The sequence below is a fragment of the Anomaloglossus baeobatrachus genome, chromosome 11 (assembly GCF_048569485.1).
Source record: "Anomaloglossus baeobatrachus isolate aAnoBae1 chromosome 11, aAnoBae1.hap1, whole genome shotgun sequence".
Classification (NCBI taxonomy): domain Eukaryota; kingdom Metazoa; phylum Chordata; class Amphibia; order Anura; family Aromobatidae; genus Anomaloglossus; species Anomaloglossus baeobatrachus.
In genome coordinates, this window is record NC_134363.1 from 42,687,827 (window position 1) to 42,703,405 (window position 15,579).

At 42.9% G+C, this 15,579-nt stretch overlaps 1 protein-coding gene across 3 annotated transcripts in view; it reads left to right on the plus strand.

Moving 5' to 3' along the window:
• Positions 1–15,579, plus strand: part of LOC142256061 (tetraspanin-4-like) — a 187,664-nt gene that overhangs the window by 149,461 nt on the left and 22,624 nt on the right. For all 3 annotated transcript variants that reach the window (XM_075327565.1, XM_075327566.1, XM_075327564.1), the window contains one exon: positions 8,678–8,806. In XM_075327565.1, the coding sequence (XP_075183680.1) occupies positions 8,678–8,806 (129 nt within the window). The remainder of the gene's footprint in view (positions 1–8,677; positions 8,807–15,579) is intronic.

Here is a 15,579-nt window from a genome sequence, read left to right on the forward strand (position 1 = left end):
CCATCATTCCTCAGTCAGTGTTCCGTCATTCCTCAGTCAGTGTTCTGTCATTAGTCAGTCAGTGTTCCGTCATTCCTCAGTCAGCGTTCCGTCATTCCTCAGTCAGTGTTCCGTCATTCCTCAGTCAGTGTTCCGTCATTCCTCAGTCAGTGTTCCGTCATTCCTCAGTCAGTGTTCCGTCATTCCTCAGTCAGTGTTCTGTCATTAGTCAGTCAGTGTTCCGTCATTCCTCAGACAGCGTTCCGTCATTCTTCAGTCAGTGTTCCGTCATTAGTCAGTCAGTGTTCCGTCATTAGTCAGTCAGTGTTCCGTCATTAGTCAGTCAGTGTTCCGTCATTAGTCAGTCAGTGTTCCGTCATTTGTCAGTGCTCCGTCATTCGTCAGTCAGCGTTCCGTCATTCGTCAGTCAGCGTTCCGTCATTCCTCAGTCAGTGTTCCGTCATTCGTCAGTGAGTGTTCCGCCATTCGTCAGTCAGTGTTCCGTCATTAGTCAGTCAGTGTTCCGTCATTAGTCAGTCAGTGTTCCGTCATTAGTCAGTCAGTGTTCCGCCATTAGTCAGTCAGTGTTCCGTCATTAGTCAGTCAGTGTTCCGTCATTAGTCAGTCAGTGTTCCGTCATTTGTCAGTGCTCCGTCATTCGTCAGTCAGCGTTCCGTAATTCGTCAGTCAGCGTTCCGTCATTCCTCAGTCAGTGTTCTGTCGTTCCTCAGTCAGTGTTCCGTCATTCCTCAGTCAGTGTTCCGTCATTCCTCAGTCAGTGTTCCGTCATTCCTCAGTCAGTGTTCCGTCATTCCTCAGTCAGTGTTCCGTCATTCCTCAGTCAGTGTTCCGTCATTCCTCAGTCAGTGTTCCGTCATTCCTCAGTCAGTGTTCTGTCATTCCTCAGTCAGTGTTCTGTCATTCCTCAGTCAGTGTTCTGTCATTCCTCAGTCAGCGTTCCGTCATTCCTCAGTCAGCGTTCTGTCATTCCTCAGTCAGTGTTCTGTCATTCCTCAGTCAGTGTTCTGTCATTCCTCAGTCAGTGTTCCGTCATTCCTCAGTCAGTGTTCTGTCATTCCTCAGTCAGCGTTCCGTCATTCCTCAGTCAGTGTTCTGTCATTCCTCAGTCAGTGTTCTGTCATTCCTCAGTCAGCGTTCCGTCATTCGTCAGTCAGTGTTCCGTCATTCCTCAGTCAGTGTTCTGTCATTCCTCAGTCAGTGTTCCGTCATTCCTCAGACAGTGTTCCGTCATTCCTCAGTCAGTGTTCTGTCATTCCTCAGTCAGTGTTCCGTCATTCCTCAGTCAGTGTTCCATCATTTGTCAGTGTTCCATCATTTGTCAGTCAGTGTTCCATCATTTGTCAGTCAGTGTTCCGTCATTCCTCAGTCAGTGTTCCATCATTTGTCAGTCAGTGTTCCGTCATTCCTCAGTCAGTGTTCCATCATTTGTCAGTCAGTGTTCCGTCATTCCTCAGTCAGTGTTCCGTCATTCCTCAGTCAGTGTTCCGTCATTCCTCAGTCAGTGTTCCGTCATTCCTCAGTCAGTGTTCCGTCATTCCTCAGTCAGTGTTCCGTCATTCCTCAGTCAGTGTTCCGTCATTCCTCAGTCAGTGTTCCGTCATTCCTCAGTAAGTGTTCTGTCATTAGTCAGTCAGTGTTCCGTCATTCCTCAGTCAGCGTTCCGTCATTCCTAAGTCAGCGTTCCGTCATTCCTCAGTCAGTGTTCCGTCATTCCTCAGTCAGTGTTCCGTCATTCCTCAGTCAGTGTTCCGTCATTCCTCAGTCAGTGTTCTGTCATTAGTCAGTCAGTGTTCCGTCATTCCTCAGACAGCGTTCCGTCATTCTTCAGTCAGTGTTCCGTCATTAGTCAGTCAGTGTTCCGTCATTAGTCAGTCAGTGTTCCGTCATTAGTCAGTCAGTGTTCCGTCATTTGTCAGTGCTCCGTCATTCGTCAGTCAGCGTTCCGTCATTCGTCAGTCAGCGTTCCGTCATTCCTCAGTCAGTGTTCCATCATTCGTCAGTGAGTGTTCCGCCATTCGTCAGTCAGTGTTCCGTCATTAGTCAGTCAGTGTTCCGTCATTAGTCAGTCAGTGTTCCGTCATTTGTCAGTGCTCCGTCATTCGTCAGTCAGCGTTCCGTCATTCGTCAGTCAGCGTTCCGTCATTCCTCAGTCAGTGTTCCATCATTCCTCAGTCAGTGTTCCGTCATTCCTCAGTCAGTGTTCCGTCATTCCTCAGTCAGTGTTCCGTCATTCCTCAGTCAGTGTTCTGTCATTCCTCAGTCAGTGTTCTGTCATTCCTTAGTCAGCGTTCTGTCATTCCTCAGTCAGCGTTCCGTCATTCCTCAGTCAGTGTTCTGTCATTCCTCAGTCAGTGTTCTGTCATTCCTCAGTCAGTGTTCTGTCATTCCTCAGTCAGTGTTCCGTCATTCCTCAGTCAGTGTTCTGTCATTCCTCAGTCAGCGTTCCGTCATTCCTCAGTCAGTGTTCTGTCATTCCTCAGTCAGTGTTCTGTCATTCCTCAGTCAGCGTTCCGTCATTCGTCAGTCAGTGTTCCGTCATTCCTCAGTCAGTGTTCTGTCATTCCTCAGTCAGTGTTCCGTCATTCCTCAGTCAGTGTTCTGTCATTCCTCAGTCAGTGTTCCGTCATTCCTCAGTCAGTGTTCCATCATTTGTCAGTGTTCCATCATTTGTCAGTCAGTGTTCCGTCATTCCTCAGTCAGTGTTCCATCATTTGTCAGTCAGTGTTCCGTCATTCCTCAGTCAGTGTTCCATCATTTGTCAGTCAGTGTTCCGTCATTCCTCAGTCAGTGTTCCGTCATTCCTCAGTCAGTGTTCCGTCATTCCTCAGTCAGTGTTCCATCATTTGTCAGTCAGTGTTCCGTCATTCCTCAGTCAGTGTTCCGTCATTCCTCAGTCAGTGTTCCGTCATTCCTCAGTCAGTGTTCCGTCATTCCTCAGTCAGTGTTCTGTCATTCCTCAGTCAGTGTTCCGTCATTCCTCAGTCAGTGTTCCATCATTTGTCAGTGTTCCATCATTTGTCAGTCAGTGTTCCGTCATTCCTCAGTCAGTGTTCCATCATTTGTCAGTCAGTGTTCCGTCATTCCTCAGTCAGTGTTCCATCATTTGTCAGTCAGCGTTCCGTCATTCCTCAGTCAGTGTTCTGTCATTCCTCAGTCAGTGTTCTGTCATTCCTCAGTCAGTGTTCTGTCATTCCTCAGTCAGTGTTCCGTCATTCCTCAGTCAGTGTTCTGTCATTCCTCAGTCAGCGTTCCGTCATTCCTCAGTCAGTGTTCTGTCATTCCTCAGTCAGTGTTCTGTCATTCCTCAGTCAGCATTCCGTCATTCGTCAGTCAGTGTTCCGTCATTCCTCAGTCAGTGTTCTGTCATTCCTCAGTCAGTGTTCCGTCATTCCTCAGTCAGTGTTCTGTCATTCCTCAGTCAGTGTTCCGTCATTCCTCAGTCAGTGTTCCATCATTTGTCAGTGTTCCATCATTTGTCAGTCAGTGTTCCGTCATTCCTCAGTCAGTGTTCCATCATTTGTCAGTCAGTGTTCCGTCATTCCTCAGTCAGTGTTCCATCATTTGTCAGTCAGTGTTCCGTCATTCCTCAGTCAGTGTTCCGTCATTCCTCAGTCAGTGTTCCGTCATTCCTCAGTCAGTGTTCCATCATTTGTCAGTCAGTGTTCCGTCATTCCTCAGTCAGTGTTCCGTCATTCCTCAGTCAGTGTTCCGTCATTCCTCAGTCAGTGTTCCGTCATTCCTCAGTCAGTGTTCTGTCATTCCTCAGTCAGTGTTCCGTCATTCCTCAGTCAGTGTTCCGTCATTCCTCAGTCAGTGTTCTGTCATTCCTCAGTCAGTGTTCCGTCATTCCTCAGTCAGTGTTCCGTCATTCCTCAGTCAGCGTTCCGTCATTCCTCAGTCAGTGTTCCGTCATTCCTCAGTCAGTGTTCTGTCATTCCTCAGTCAGTGTTCCGTCATTCCTCAGTCAGTGTTCCATCATTTGTCAGTCAGTGTTCCGTCATTCCTCAGTCAGTGTTCCATCATTTGTCAGTCAGTGTTCCGTCATTCCTCAGTCAGTGTTCCGTCATTCCTCAGTCAGTGTTCCGTCATTCCTCAGTCAGTGTTCTGTCATTCCTCAGTCAGTGTTCCATCATTTGTCAGTCAGTGTTCCGTCATTCCTCAGTCAGTGTTCCGTCATTCCTCAGTCAGTGTTCTGTCAATGTTCCGTCTTTGATCAGTCAGTATTCCGTCTAGCGTTCCATCAGTAATCTATCAGTGTTCTGCCATTAATCCATTAGTATTCCGTCATTAATCTGTCAGTGTAACATCAGTATTCTGCCATTAATCCATCAGTAATGAGTCAGTGTGCCATCATTAATTCATCAGTATTCCGTCATTAATCTGTCAGTGTAACATCAGTATTCTGCCATTAATCCATCAGTAATGAGTCAGTGTTCTGTCAATATTCTGTCAGTATTCCATCATTAATCCATCAGAATCCAACTATTCCTAACTATAACCATCAGTATTCCATTATTAATCTGCCAGTGTTCCGTTATTAATCTATCACTAATCTATCAGTGTTCTGTCATTAATACATCAGTAATCCATAATTAATCTGTCAGTTTTCCATCAGTGTTCCGTCAGTAATCTGTCAGTGTTCTGTCATTAATCCATCAGTAATCTGTCAGTGTCAAATCGATAATCTAGCAGTATGCTGTCATTAATCCATCAGTATTCTACCATTAATCCATCAGTATTCCACCATTAATCCATCAGTATTCTACCATTAGTCCATCAGTATTCTACCATTAGTCCATCAGTATTCTACCATTAATCCATCAGTATTCTACCATTAATCCATCAGTATTCTACCATTAGTCCATCAGTATTCTACCATTAATCCATCAGTATTCTACCATTAGTCCATCAGTATTCTACCATTAATCCATCAGTATTCTACCATTAATCCATCAGTATTCTACCATTAGTCCATCAGTATTCTACCATTAATCCATCAGTATTCTACCATTAGTCCATCAGTATTCTACCATTAGTCCATCAGTATTCTACCATTAATCCATCAGTATTCTACCATTAATCCATCAGTATTCCACCATTAATCCATCAGTATTCTACCATTAATCCATCAGTATTCTACCATTAATCCATCAGTATTCTACCATTAATCCATCAGTATTCTACCATTAATCCATCAGTATTCTACCATTAATCCATCAGTATTCTACCATTAGTCCATCAGTATTCTACCATTAATCCATCAGTATTCTACCATTAATCCATCAGTATTCTACCATTAATCCATCAGTATTCTACCAATAATCCATCAGTATTCTACCATTAATCCATCAGTATTCTACCATTAGTCCATCAGTATTCTACCATTAATCCATCAGTATTCTACCATTAGTCCATCAGTATTCTACCATTAGTCCATCAGTATTCTACCATTAATCCATCAGTATTCTACCATTAATCCATCAGTATTCTACCATTAATCCATCAGTATTCTACCATTAATCCATTAGTATTCCGCCATTAATCCATCAGTATTCCACCATTAGTCCATCAGTATTCTACCATTAATCCATCAGTATTCTACCAATAATCCATCAGTATTCTACCATTAATCCATCAGTATTCTACCAATAATCCATCAGTATTCTACCATTAATCCATCAGTATTCTACCATTAATCCATCAGTATTCTACCATTAATCCATCAGTATTCTACCATTAATCCATCAGTATTCCACCATTAGTCCATCAGTATTCCACCATTAGTCCATCAGTATTCTACCATTAATCCATCAGTATTCTACCATTAGTCCATCAGTATTCTACCATTAATCCATCAGTATTCTACCATTAGTCCATCAGTATTCTACCATTAATCCATCAGTATTCTACCATTAATCCATCAGTATTCTACCATTAATCCATCAGTATTCTACCATTAGTCCATCAGTATTCTACCATTAATCCATCAGTATTCTACCATTAGTCCATCAGTATTCTACCATTAATCCATCAGTATTCTACCATTAATCCATCAGTATTCTACCATTAATCCATCAGTATTCTACCAATAATCCATCAGTATTCTACCATTAATCCATCAGTATTCTACCATTAGTCCATCAGTATTCTACCATTAATCCATCAGTATTCTACCATTAGTCCATCAGTATTCTACCATTAGTCCATCAGTATTCTACCATTAATCCATCAGTATTCTACCATTAATCCATCAGTATTCTACCATTAATCCATCAGTATTCTACCATTAATCCATTAGTATTCCGCCATTAATCCATCAGTATTCCACCATTAGTCCATCAGTATTCTACCATTAATCCATCAGTATTCTACCAATAATCCATCAGTATTCTACCATTAATCCATCAGTATTCTACCAATAATCCATCAGTATTCTACCATTAATCCATCAGTATTCTACCATTAATCCATCAGTATTCTACCATTAATCCATCAGTATTCTACCATTAATCCATCAGTATTCCACCATTAGTCCATCAGTATTCCACCATTAGTCCATCAGTATTCTACCATTAATCCATCAGTATTCTACCATTAGTCCATCAGTATTCTGCCATTAATCCATCAGTATTCTACCATTAGTCCATCAGTATTCTACCATTAATCCATCAGTATTCTACCATTAGTCCATCAGTATTCTACCATTAATCCATCAGTATTCTACCATTAATCCATCAGTATTCTACCATTAATCCATCAGTATTCTACCATTAGTCCATCAGTATTCTACCATTAATCCATCAGTATTCTACCATTAATCCATCAGTATTCTACCATTAATCCATCAGTATTCTACCATTAGTCCATCAGTATTCTACCATTAGTCCATCAGTATTCTACCATTAATCCATCAGTATTCTACCATTAGTCCATCAGTATTCTACCATTAGTCCATCAGTATTCTACCATTAATCCATCAGTATTCTACCATTAGTCCATCAGTATTCTACCATTAGTCCATCAGTATTCTACCATTAATCCATCAGTATTCCACCATTAGTCCATCAGTATTCTACCATTAGTCCATCAGTATTCTACCATTAATCCATCAGTATTCTACCATTAGTCCATCAGTATTCCACCATTAATCCATCAGTATTCTACCATTAATCCATCAGTATTCTACCATTAATCCATCAGTATTCTACCATTAGTCCATCAGTATTCTACCATTAATCCATCAGTATTCCACCATTAGTCCATCAGTATTCTACCATTAGTCCATCAGTATTCTACCATTAATCCATCAGTATTCTACCATTAGTCCATCAGTATTCTACCATTAATCCATCAGTATTCTACCATTAATCCATCAGTATTCTACCATTAATCCATCAGTATTCTACCATTAGTCCATCAGTATTCTACCATTAATCCATCAGTATTCCACCATTAGTCCATCAGTATTCTACCATTAATCCATCAGTATTCCACCATTAATCCATCAGTATTCTACCATTAATCCATCAGTATTCTACCATTAGTCCATCAGTATTCTACCATTAGTCCATCAGTATTCTACCATTAATCCATCAGTATTCTACCATTAGTCCATCAGTATTCTACCATTAATCCATTAGTATTCTACCATTAGTCCATCAGTATTCTACCATTAGTCCATCAGTATTCTACCATTAATCCATCAGTATTCTACCATTAGTCCATCAGTATTCTACCATTAATCCATCAGTATTCTACCATTAGTCCATCAGTATGCCGTCAATATTCCATCAGTATTCTACCATTAATCCATCAGTATTCTACCATTAGTCCATCAGTATTCTACCATTAGTCCATCAGTATTCTACCATTAGTCCATCAGTATTCTACCATTAATCCATCAGTATTCTACCATTAATCCATCAGTATTCTACCATTAATCCATCAGTATTCTACCATTAATCCATCAGTATTCTACCATTAGTCCATCAGTATTCTACCATTAATCCATCAGTATTCTACCATTAATCCATCAGTATTCTACCATTAGTCCATCAGTATTCTACCATTAATCCATCAGTATTCTACCATTAATCCATCAGTATTCTACCATTAATCCATCAGTATTCTACCATTAATCCATCAGTATTCTACCATTAGTCCATCAGTATTCCACCATTAATCCATCAGTATTCTACCATTAATCCATCAGTATTCTACCATTAATCCATTAGTATGCCGTCAATATTCCGTCAGTAATCCATCAGTATTCCGCCATTAATCCATCAGTATTCTACCATTAATCCATCAGTATTCCACCATTAATCCATCAGTATTCTACCATTAATCCATCAGTATTCTACCATTAATCCATCAGTATTCTACCATTAATCCATCAGTATGCCGTCAATATTCCGTCAGTAATCCATCAGTATTCCATCATTAATCCATCAGTATGCCGTCAGTATTCCTTCAGTGGAGTTGAGAAGTGTGCGGTCTTTCAGCGACCACTCATTGCCCGCAGTTGTCATATCACAGTGTAAATATTACTACAGACATTAACAAAATAATACCGCTCTGTTGTTCCAGCTGACAGTTTTTATTATTGCTGTCCTCTAGTGACGGCGTCTGATGTGTCTCCGGGATCGGCTTTCTTATGTTCCCTTTCATCTTGCAGTTCCGATGCTGCGGAGTGAAGAACTACACGGATTGGCTGGAGATGCGGAACAGCACACTGGTGCCCCACTCCTGCTGTATGGAGCACAGCCCGTCCTGCCAAAGCAACCCCGGCACCTGGTGGAAAGACGTGAGTGCTGCATGCTTTATGCGAGAGGACAGGCCGCCACTCAACGTCAACTTGCTATGAGATTCGAAAAAAAAAAGGTTCTGGTTCTATTCCAGAAACAGCGCCACTCTGGTCTTGTGGCTTCGTCTGGTATTGCAGCCCAGTCTTATACCTTTGAATAGGGATGAACTACAGTTACAGCCGTATGGACAAGACTGATATAATCTCACCGCCCACTACTGGAAAAATCTACGTCCCGTCATCTTGAAGTGTCACCTGTGTCATGTTTGCGTCTTGTCATTACTTACAGTATTCAGTGCCTCTGCTGCGGCGCTGGCCTTTATGTGTCAGAGCGCGGTCTCCTGGGCCTCGTCTCTAAGCCATTCTACTAACAGCATTTGACCTAGTTTCCATGTAACAGATCTGCAGGGCTCCACTGACGTACGCTACCTGCCAATCACAGGCATCTCATATCTGCTCTCATATCTGCTCTCATATCTGCTGCTTCTCATTGTAGACGCTTGGAAATCATTCTGAACCACAGCATTGATTTTAAATGCTTCCTCTACAAATGTAACTTACTGATGCCCCACATAGAGTATATGGGCATGATATCGCTCTCTTGGCCCCCATACATCGTATCACTGTCTTAGCCCCCTATATACACAGTATCTCTCTTGGCCAACATACACTGTATTGCTCTCTTGACCACCATACACCGTACCTCTCTCTTAGTCCCCCCCATACACCATATTGTTCTCTTAGCCCCCTCATACACAGTATCACTCTCTTAGCCAATCATACCCAGTATTGCTCTCTTGGGCCCCATACACAGTATCGCTCTCTTGGCCTCATACACAGTATCGCTCTCTTGGCCTCATACACAGTATCGCTCTCTTGGCCTCATACACAGTATCACTCTCTTGGCCTCATACACAGTATCGCTCTCTTGGCCTCATACACAGTATCGCTCTCTTGGCCTCATACACAGTATCGCTCTCTTGGCCTCATACACAGTATCGCTCTCTTGGCCTCATACACAGTATCGCTCTCTTGGCCTCATACACAGTATCGCTCTCTTGGGCCTCATACACAGTATCGCTCTCTTGGGCCTCATACACAGTATCGCTCTCTTGGGCCCCGTACACAGTATCATTCTTTTAGGGCTCATACAGTTTCATTAACTTAGCCCCCTTACACTATATTCCTTTCTTAGCCCTCTTACACTATATCTCTCCCTTAGCCCCCTTACAGTATATCGCTCCCTTAGTTCCCTTACACTATATTGCTCTCTTAGCCTCCTTACACTATATCGCTTTCTTAGGCCCCTTACATTATATCCCTCCCTTAGCCCTCTTACACTATATCGCTCCCTCAGCCCCCTTACACTATATCACTCCCTTAAGCCCGCTACACACGCTTCAATATATCTCACAATCCGTCGTTGGGGTCAAGTTGTAAGTGACGCACATCCGGCATCGTTTGTGAGGTATCTGCGTGTGACATCTACTTGCGATCAGGATTGAACGCAAAACCATTGATCGCAAACACATCGTATCATTCTCTAGAATTGAGCGTTTTGTTGCACGAACCTAGTCAATTGTAACGTGTGACATCCCTCATACGATTTTGGTGTCTGATGCTATGTGCGCAGGTGTGCGCTCTGCACCGCAGCTTAAAAAAGGTCCGCTTCAGAGCGCAGCTGAAAAGCTGCATTCTGAAGCGCCTCACAATGTCTGTCATTCACTAATCTCTGTCAGTCCGTCACTATCTCTGTCCCTCACTCTCTGTCCATGTCAGTCTATCCCCCTCTCTCATATACTCACCGATCCCCGATCCCCGGCGCTGCACGGCGTTCACACTGCTCCGGCGGCTTTTACTGTTTTGAAAAAGCCGGCCGCCCATTAAACAATTTCGTATTCCCTGCTTTCCCCGCCCACCGGCGCCTATGATTGGTTACAGTGAGACACGCCCCCACGCTGAGTGACAGGTGTCACACTGCACCCAATCACAGCAGCCGGTGGGCGTGTCTATACTGTGTAGTGAAATAAATAATTAAATAATTAAAAAAAACGGCGTGCGGTTCCCCCCAATTTTAAAACCAGCCAGATAAAGCCATACGGCTGAAGGCTGGTATTCTCAGGATGGGGAGCTCCACGTTATGGGGAGCCCCCCAGCCTAACAATATCAGCCAACAGCCGCCCAGAATTGCCGCATACATTATATGCGACAGTTCTGGGACTGTACCCGGCTCTTCCCGATTTGCCCTGGTGCGTTGGCAAATTGGGGTAATAAGGAGTTGTTGGCAGCCCAGAGCTGCCAATAAGTCCTAGATTAATCATGTCAGGCGTCTATGAGACACCCTCCATGATTAATCTGTAAATTACAGTAAATAAACACACACACCCGAAATAATCCTTTATTATAAATAAAAAACACACACATATACCCTGGTTCACCACTTTAATCAGCCCCAAAAAGCCCTCCATGTCCGGCGTAATCCAGGATGCTCCAGCGTCGCTTCCAGCGCTGCTGCATGGAGGCGACAGGAGCTGCAGAAGACACCGCCGCTCCGGTCACCTCCACGCAGGTAATGAAGACAGCCGTGTGATCAGCTGCTGTCACTGAGGTTACCCGCTGTCACTGGATCCAGCGGTGGCCGCGGGTAACCTCAGTGACAGCTCAGCTGATCGCGCTACTCACCTCAGTTTCTGCGTGGAGGTGATAGGAGCGGCGGTGAACAGCGCGATCAGCTGAGCTGTCACTGAGGTTACCCGCGGCCACCGCTGGATCCAGTGACAGCGGGTAACCTCAGTGACAGCAGCTGATCGCGCGGCTGTGTTCATTACCTGCGTGGAGGTGACCGGAGCGGCGGTGTCTTCTGCAGCTCCTGTCACCTCCATGCAGCAGCGCTGGATGCGACGCTGGAGCATCCTGGATTACGCCGGACATGGAGGGCTTTTTGGGGCTGATTAAAGTGGTGAACCAGGGTATATGTGTGTGTTTTTATTTCTAATAAAGGATTTTTTCTGGCGTGTGTGTGTTTATTTACTGTAATTTACAGATTAATCATGGAAGGTGTCTCATAGACGCCTGACATGATTAATCTAGGATTTAGTGGCAGCTATGGGCTGCCAATAACTCCTTATTACCCCGATTTGCCAACGCACCAGGGCAAATCGGGAAGAGCCGGGTACAGCCCCAGAACTGTCGCATATAATGTATGCGGCAATTCTGGGCGGCTGTTGACTGATATTGTTAGGGTGGGGGGCTCCCCATAACGTGGAGCTCCCCATCCTGAGAATACCAGCCTTCAGCCGTATGGCTTTATCTGGCTGGTTTTAAAATTGGGGGGAACCGCACGCCGTTTTTTTTAATTATTTAATTATTTATTTCACTACACAGTATAGACACGCCCACCGGCTGCTGTGATTGGGTGCAGTGTGACACCTGTCACTCAGAGTGGGGGCGTGTCTCACTGTAACCAATCATAGGCGCCGGTGGGCGGGGAAAGCAGGGAATACGAGATTGTTTAATGGGCGGCCGGCTTTTTCAAAACAGTAAAAGCCGCCGGAGCAGTGTGAACGCCGTGCAGCGCCGGGGATCGGGGATTGGTGAGTATGAGAGAGGGCTGCTAACTTCAGTAACTTAGGAGTTTAGCGGTCACCGGTGAGTCCTTCACTGGTGACCGCTAATCAGGACGCGACACAGACAGAGCCGCAGCATGACAATGAAGTCGGGTGAAGTTCACCCGAGTTCATTCTGACAGTGCGGCTCTGTCTGTGTCTGCTGTCATCTGCCATTCAGCTCTGCTACATGGCTGTCTGTGTCTGCTGTCATCTGCCATTCACCGCTGCTACATGGCTGTCTGTGTCTGCTGTTAGCGGCCATGTAGCAGAGCTGAATGGCAGATGACATAGTAAAAACGCATCCCTACACATTACACACGCTTGGCAAGTCAATAAATAAAAAAAAAAAAGGTGCCCAATGCATACGTCACAGAACACATGATCTAAAGGATCGCACACAAAATTGACCAATTTAACATAGACTACTAACGCTCGTGTGACAGCAAATGAACGACCAACGTGCAATCTCATAAGATCCCGTATGCAACCTGGGCGTGTCACATCGCAAATGCGATTGTACAACTAATTGCAACGTGTAAAGTGGGCTTTAGGCCCCTTACATTATATCGCCCCCTTCGCCCCCTTACACTATATCGCTCCCTTAGCCCCCTTACACTATATCGCTCCCTTAGGCCCCTTACACTATATTCCTCCCTTAGGCCCTTTACACTATATTAGTCCCTTAGCCCCTTACACTTCAGTATATCGTTCCCTTAGCCCCTTATACTATATCGCTTCCCTTAGGCCCCTTACACTGTATCACTCCCTTAGCCCTCTTACACTATATCGCTCCTTAGGCCCCATGACTTTTAAAGGAAATCTTTGTTTCTCCCCGCGGTTTACTCTGCTCTCCCATTGTAAGCACATGCACACTCGGATACAGCGAGCATGCATGTATATTGTCCAGCATTACTACTGATGGTGGATTCATCAGTGATCTGTAGATCTCCGCAGGACACTGAGATTTTCCAAGACTTATTCCTAGAAAGTCAGATGTGTAGTTGCCTTATTTATGGCGAGATGACGGGGGTCGAGATTCATGGATGATCCCTCAGGCGCCCTAAATCCACGTATAAATCTTTCCTGCTAACCTGGCGGTGGACATGTTGGATGTGGCAGATTGGTGCCGCCCCAGTACGGCCATTGATCAGAGTAATTAGCCATGAATCTCTCTTGTGCGACAGATTTTGACTTTTTTGAGAAAAAATTTCATTTAGATTTAATCCGGCGAAATGACTCATCCACTGAACATAAACACATCGAGTGTCTCAATATTTAATGAGAGCTGTGCTGCGAGAGCGCCATAGCCTGGAAGCAAAAAACGGAAGCCCTTCCGGAACCTAGAAAACTGCTTGAACGGCAATTCCCTAATAGGTTTGCATTAATTGAATCACTACCTGTACAAATGGAGTAAGTTGCATTTTCTGCACGTGGTCTCACGGGGCAATGATATTGATAACTTAATGTATTTTCTACCGCCCTTCTGTGTTACTGGATCTGTCATGGCAGGGTTGGATCAAGGTGTGCAAAGTAAAGTATTTTATTAGAAAAAAAGAAATGGTACAGTATGATACAAACAGTAGAATAAAAACAATAGTTTATCAGATACAATCATACTGTGTTCAAATAATACCGCTATATAGTGCTCAAGTAATACAACCATACACTGCTCATATAATGCAATCATAGAGTGCTCATATAATACAGTCATACTGTACTCATATACCACCATAAAGTGTTTAAAATAATACCACCATACTGTTATCAAATAAACCCACCATATAGAGTTCAAATAATACAAATATACTTTGTTCAAAATATAACCGCCATACAGGGCTCATATAATACAACAATACTGCGCTCAAATACCGCCATACAGTGTTCAAATAATACTACCATACAATGTTCAAAATAAAACCACCATACTGTGTTCAAAATAAAACCACTATAATGTTCAAATAATACCACCATGCAGTGATTAAATAGCTCCATAGTGTTCAAATAATACCACCATACAGTGATTAAATAATACCACCATAGTGTTCAAATAATACCACCATACAGTGGTTAAATAATACCGTCATAGTGTTCAAATAATATTGCTGTACATTATTCAAAATAATACCATCATACAGTGCTCAAATAATATTAACATACAGTGTTCAAATAATACTACGATACAATGTTCAAAATAATACTACCATACTGTGTTCAAAATAATACTATCTTACAGTGCTCAAATAATACCACCATACAGTGCTCAAATAATACCCCCATACAGTGCTCAAATAATACCCCCATACAGTGCTCAAATAATACCACAATACAGTGGTCAAATAATACCATATAATATTTAAAATAATACCACCATACAGTGATCAAATAATACCGTCATAGTGTTCAAATCATATTGCTGTACAGTATTCATAATAATACCATCATACAGTGTTCAAATAATATTACCATACAATGTTCAAAATAATATCATCTTACAGTGCTCACATAATACCCCCAATACAGTGCTCAAATAATACCAACATACAGTGATCAAGTAATACCCCCATAGTGTTCAAATAATACCATATAATATTTAAAATAATACCACCATACTAAGTTCAAAATAATATCACCATACAGTGCTCAAATAATACCACCATACAGTGCTCAAATAATACCACCATACAGTGATCAAATGATACCCCCATAGTGTTCAAATAATACCATATAATATTTCAAATAATACCTCCATACAGTGCTCAAATATTACCATACAGTGTTTAAAATAATACCATGCTCAAATAATGCCAACACTTAATATCCAAATTATACTGCCATACAATATAAAATTGCCAATACTGGCATATATTGCTAAAATAATACCGCCACACAGTGCACATAAAACAGTAAAAAAAAAACCCTGTGGCTGAGCTAAAATACCGTACATATTCCATGGACAAGATTTTCTGGACCAAAAAAAAATCTTTTCTATCCCTGCACACACTCTAAACTACAGTTTGGTTTAAAAACAAATAATCTGTGCCTTATTCCCCCTCACCTGGTCCAGGGTTGTCTCCTCTGCTGCTCCCAGGGTCTGTAATTGTTTGCAGTGCTGACATCATGTTGATAGCGCTGCCGCCAATCACTGAGCTCAGCGGCCTTGAAAAT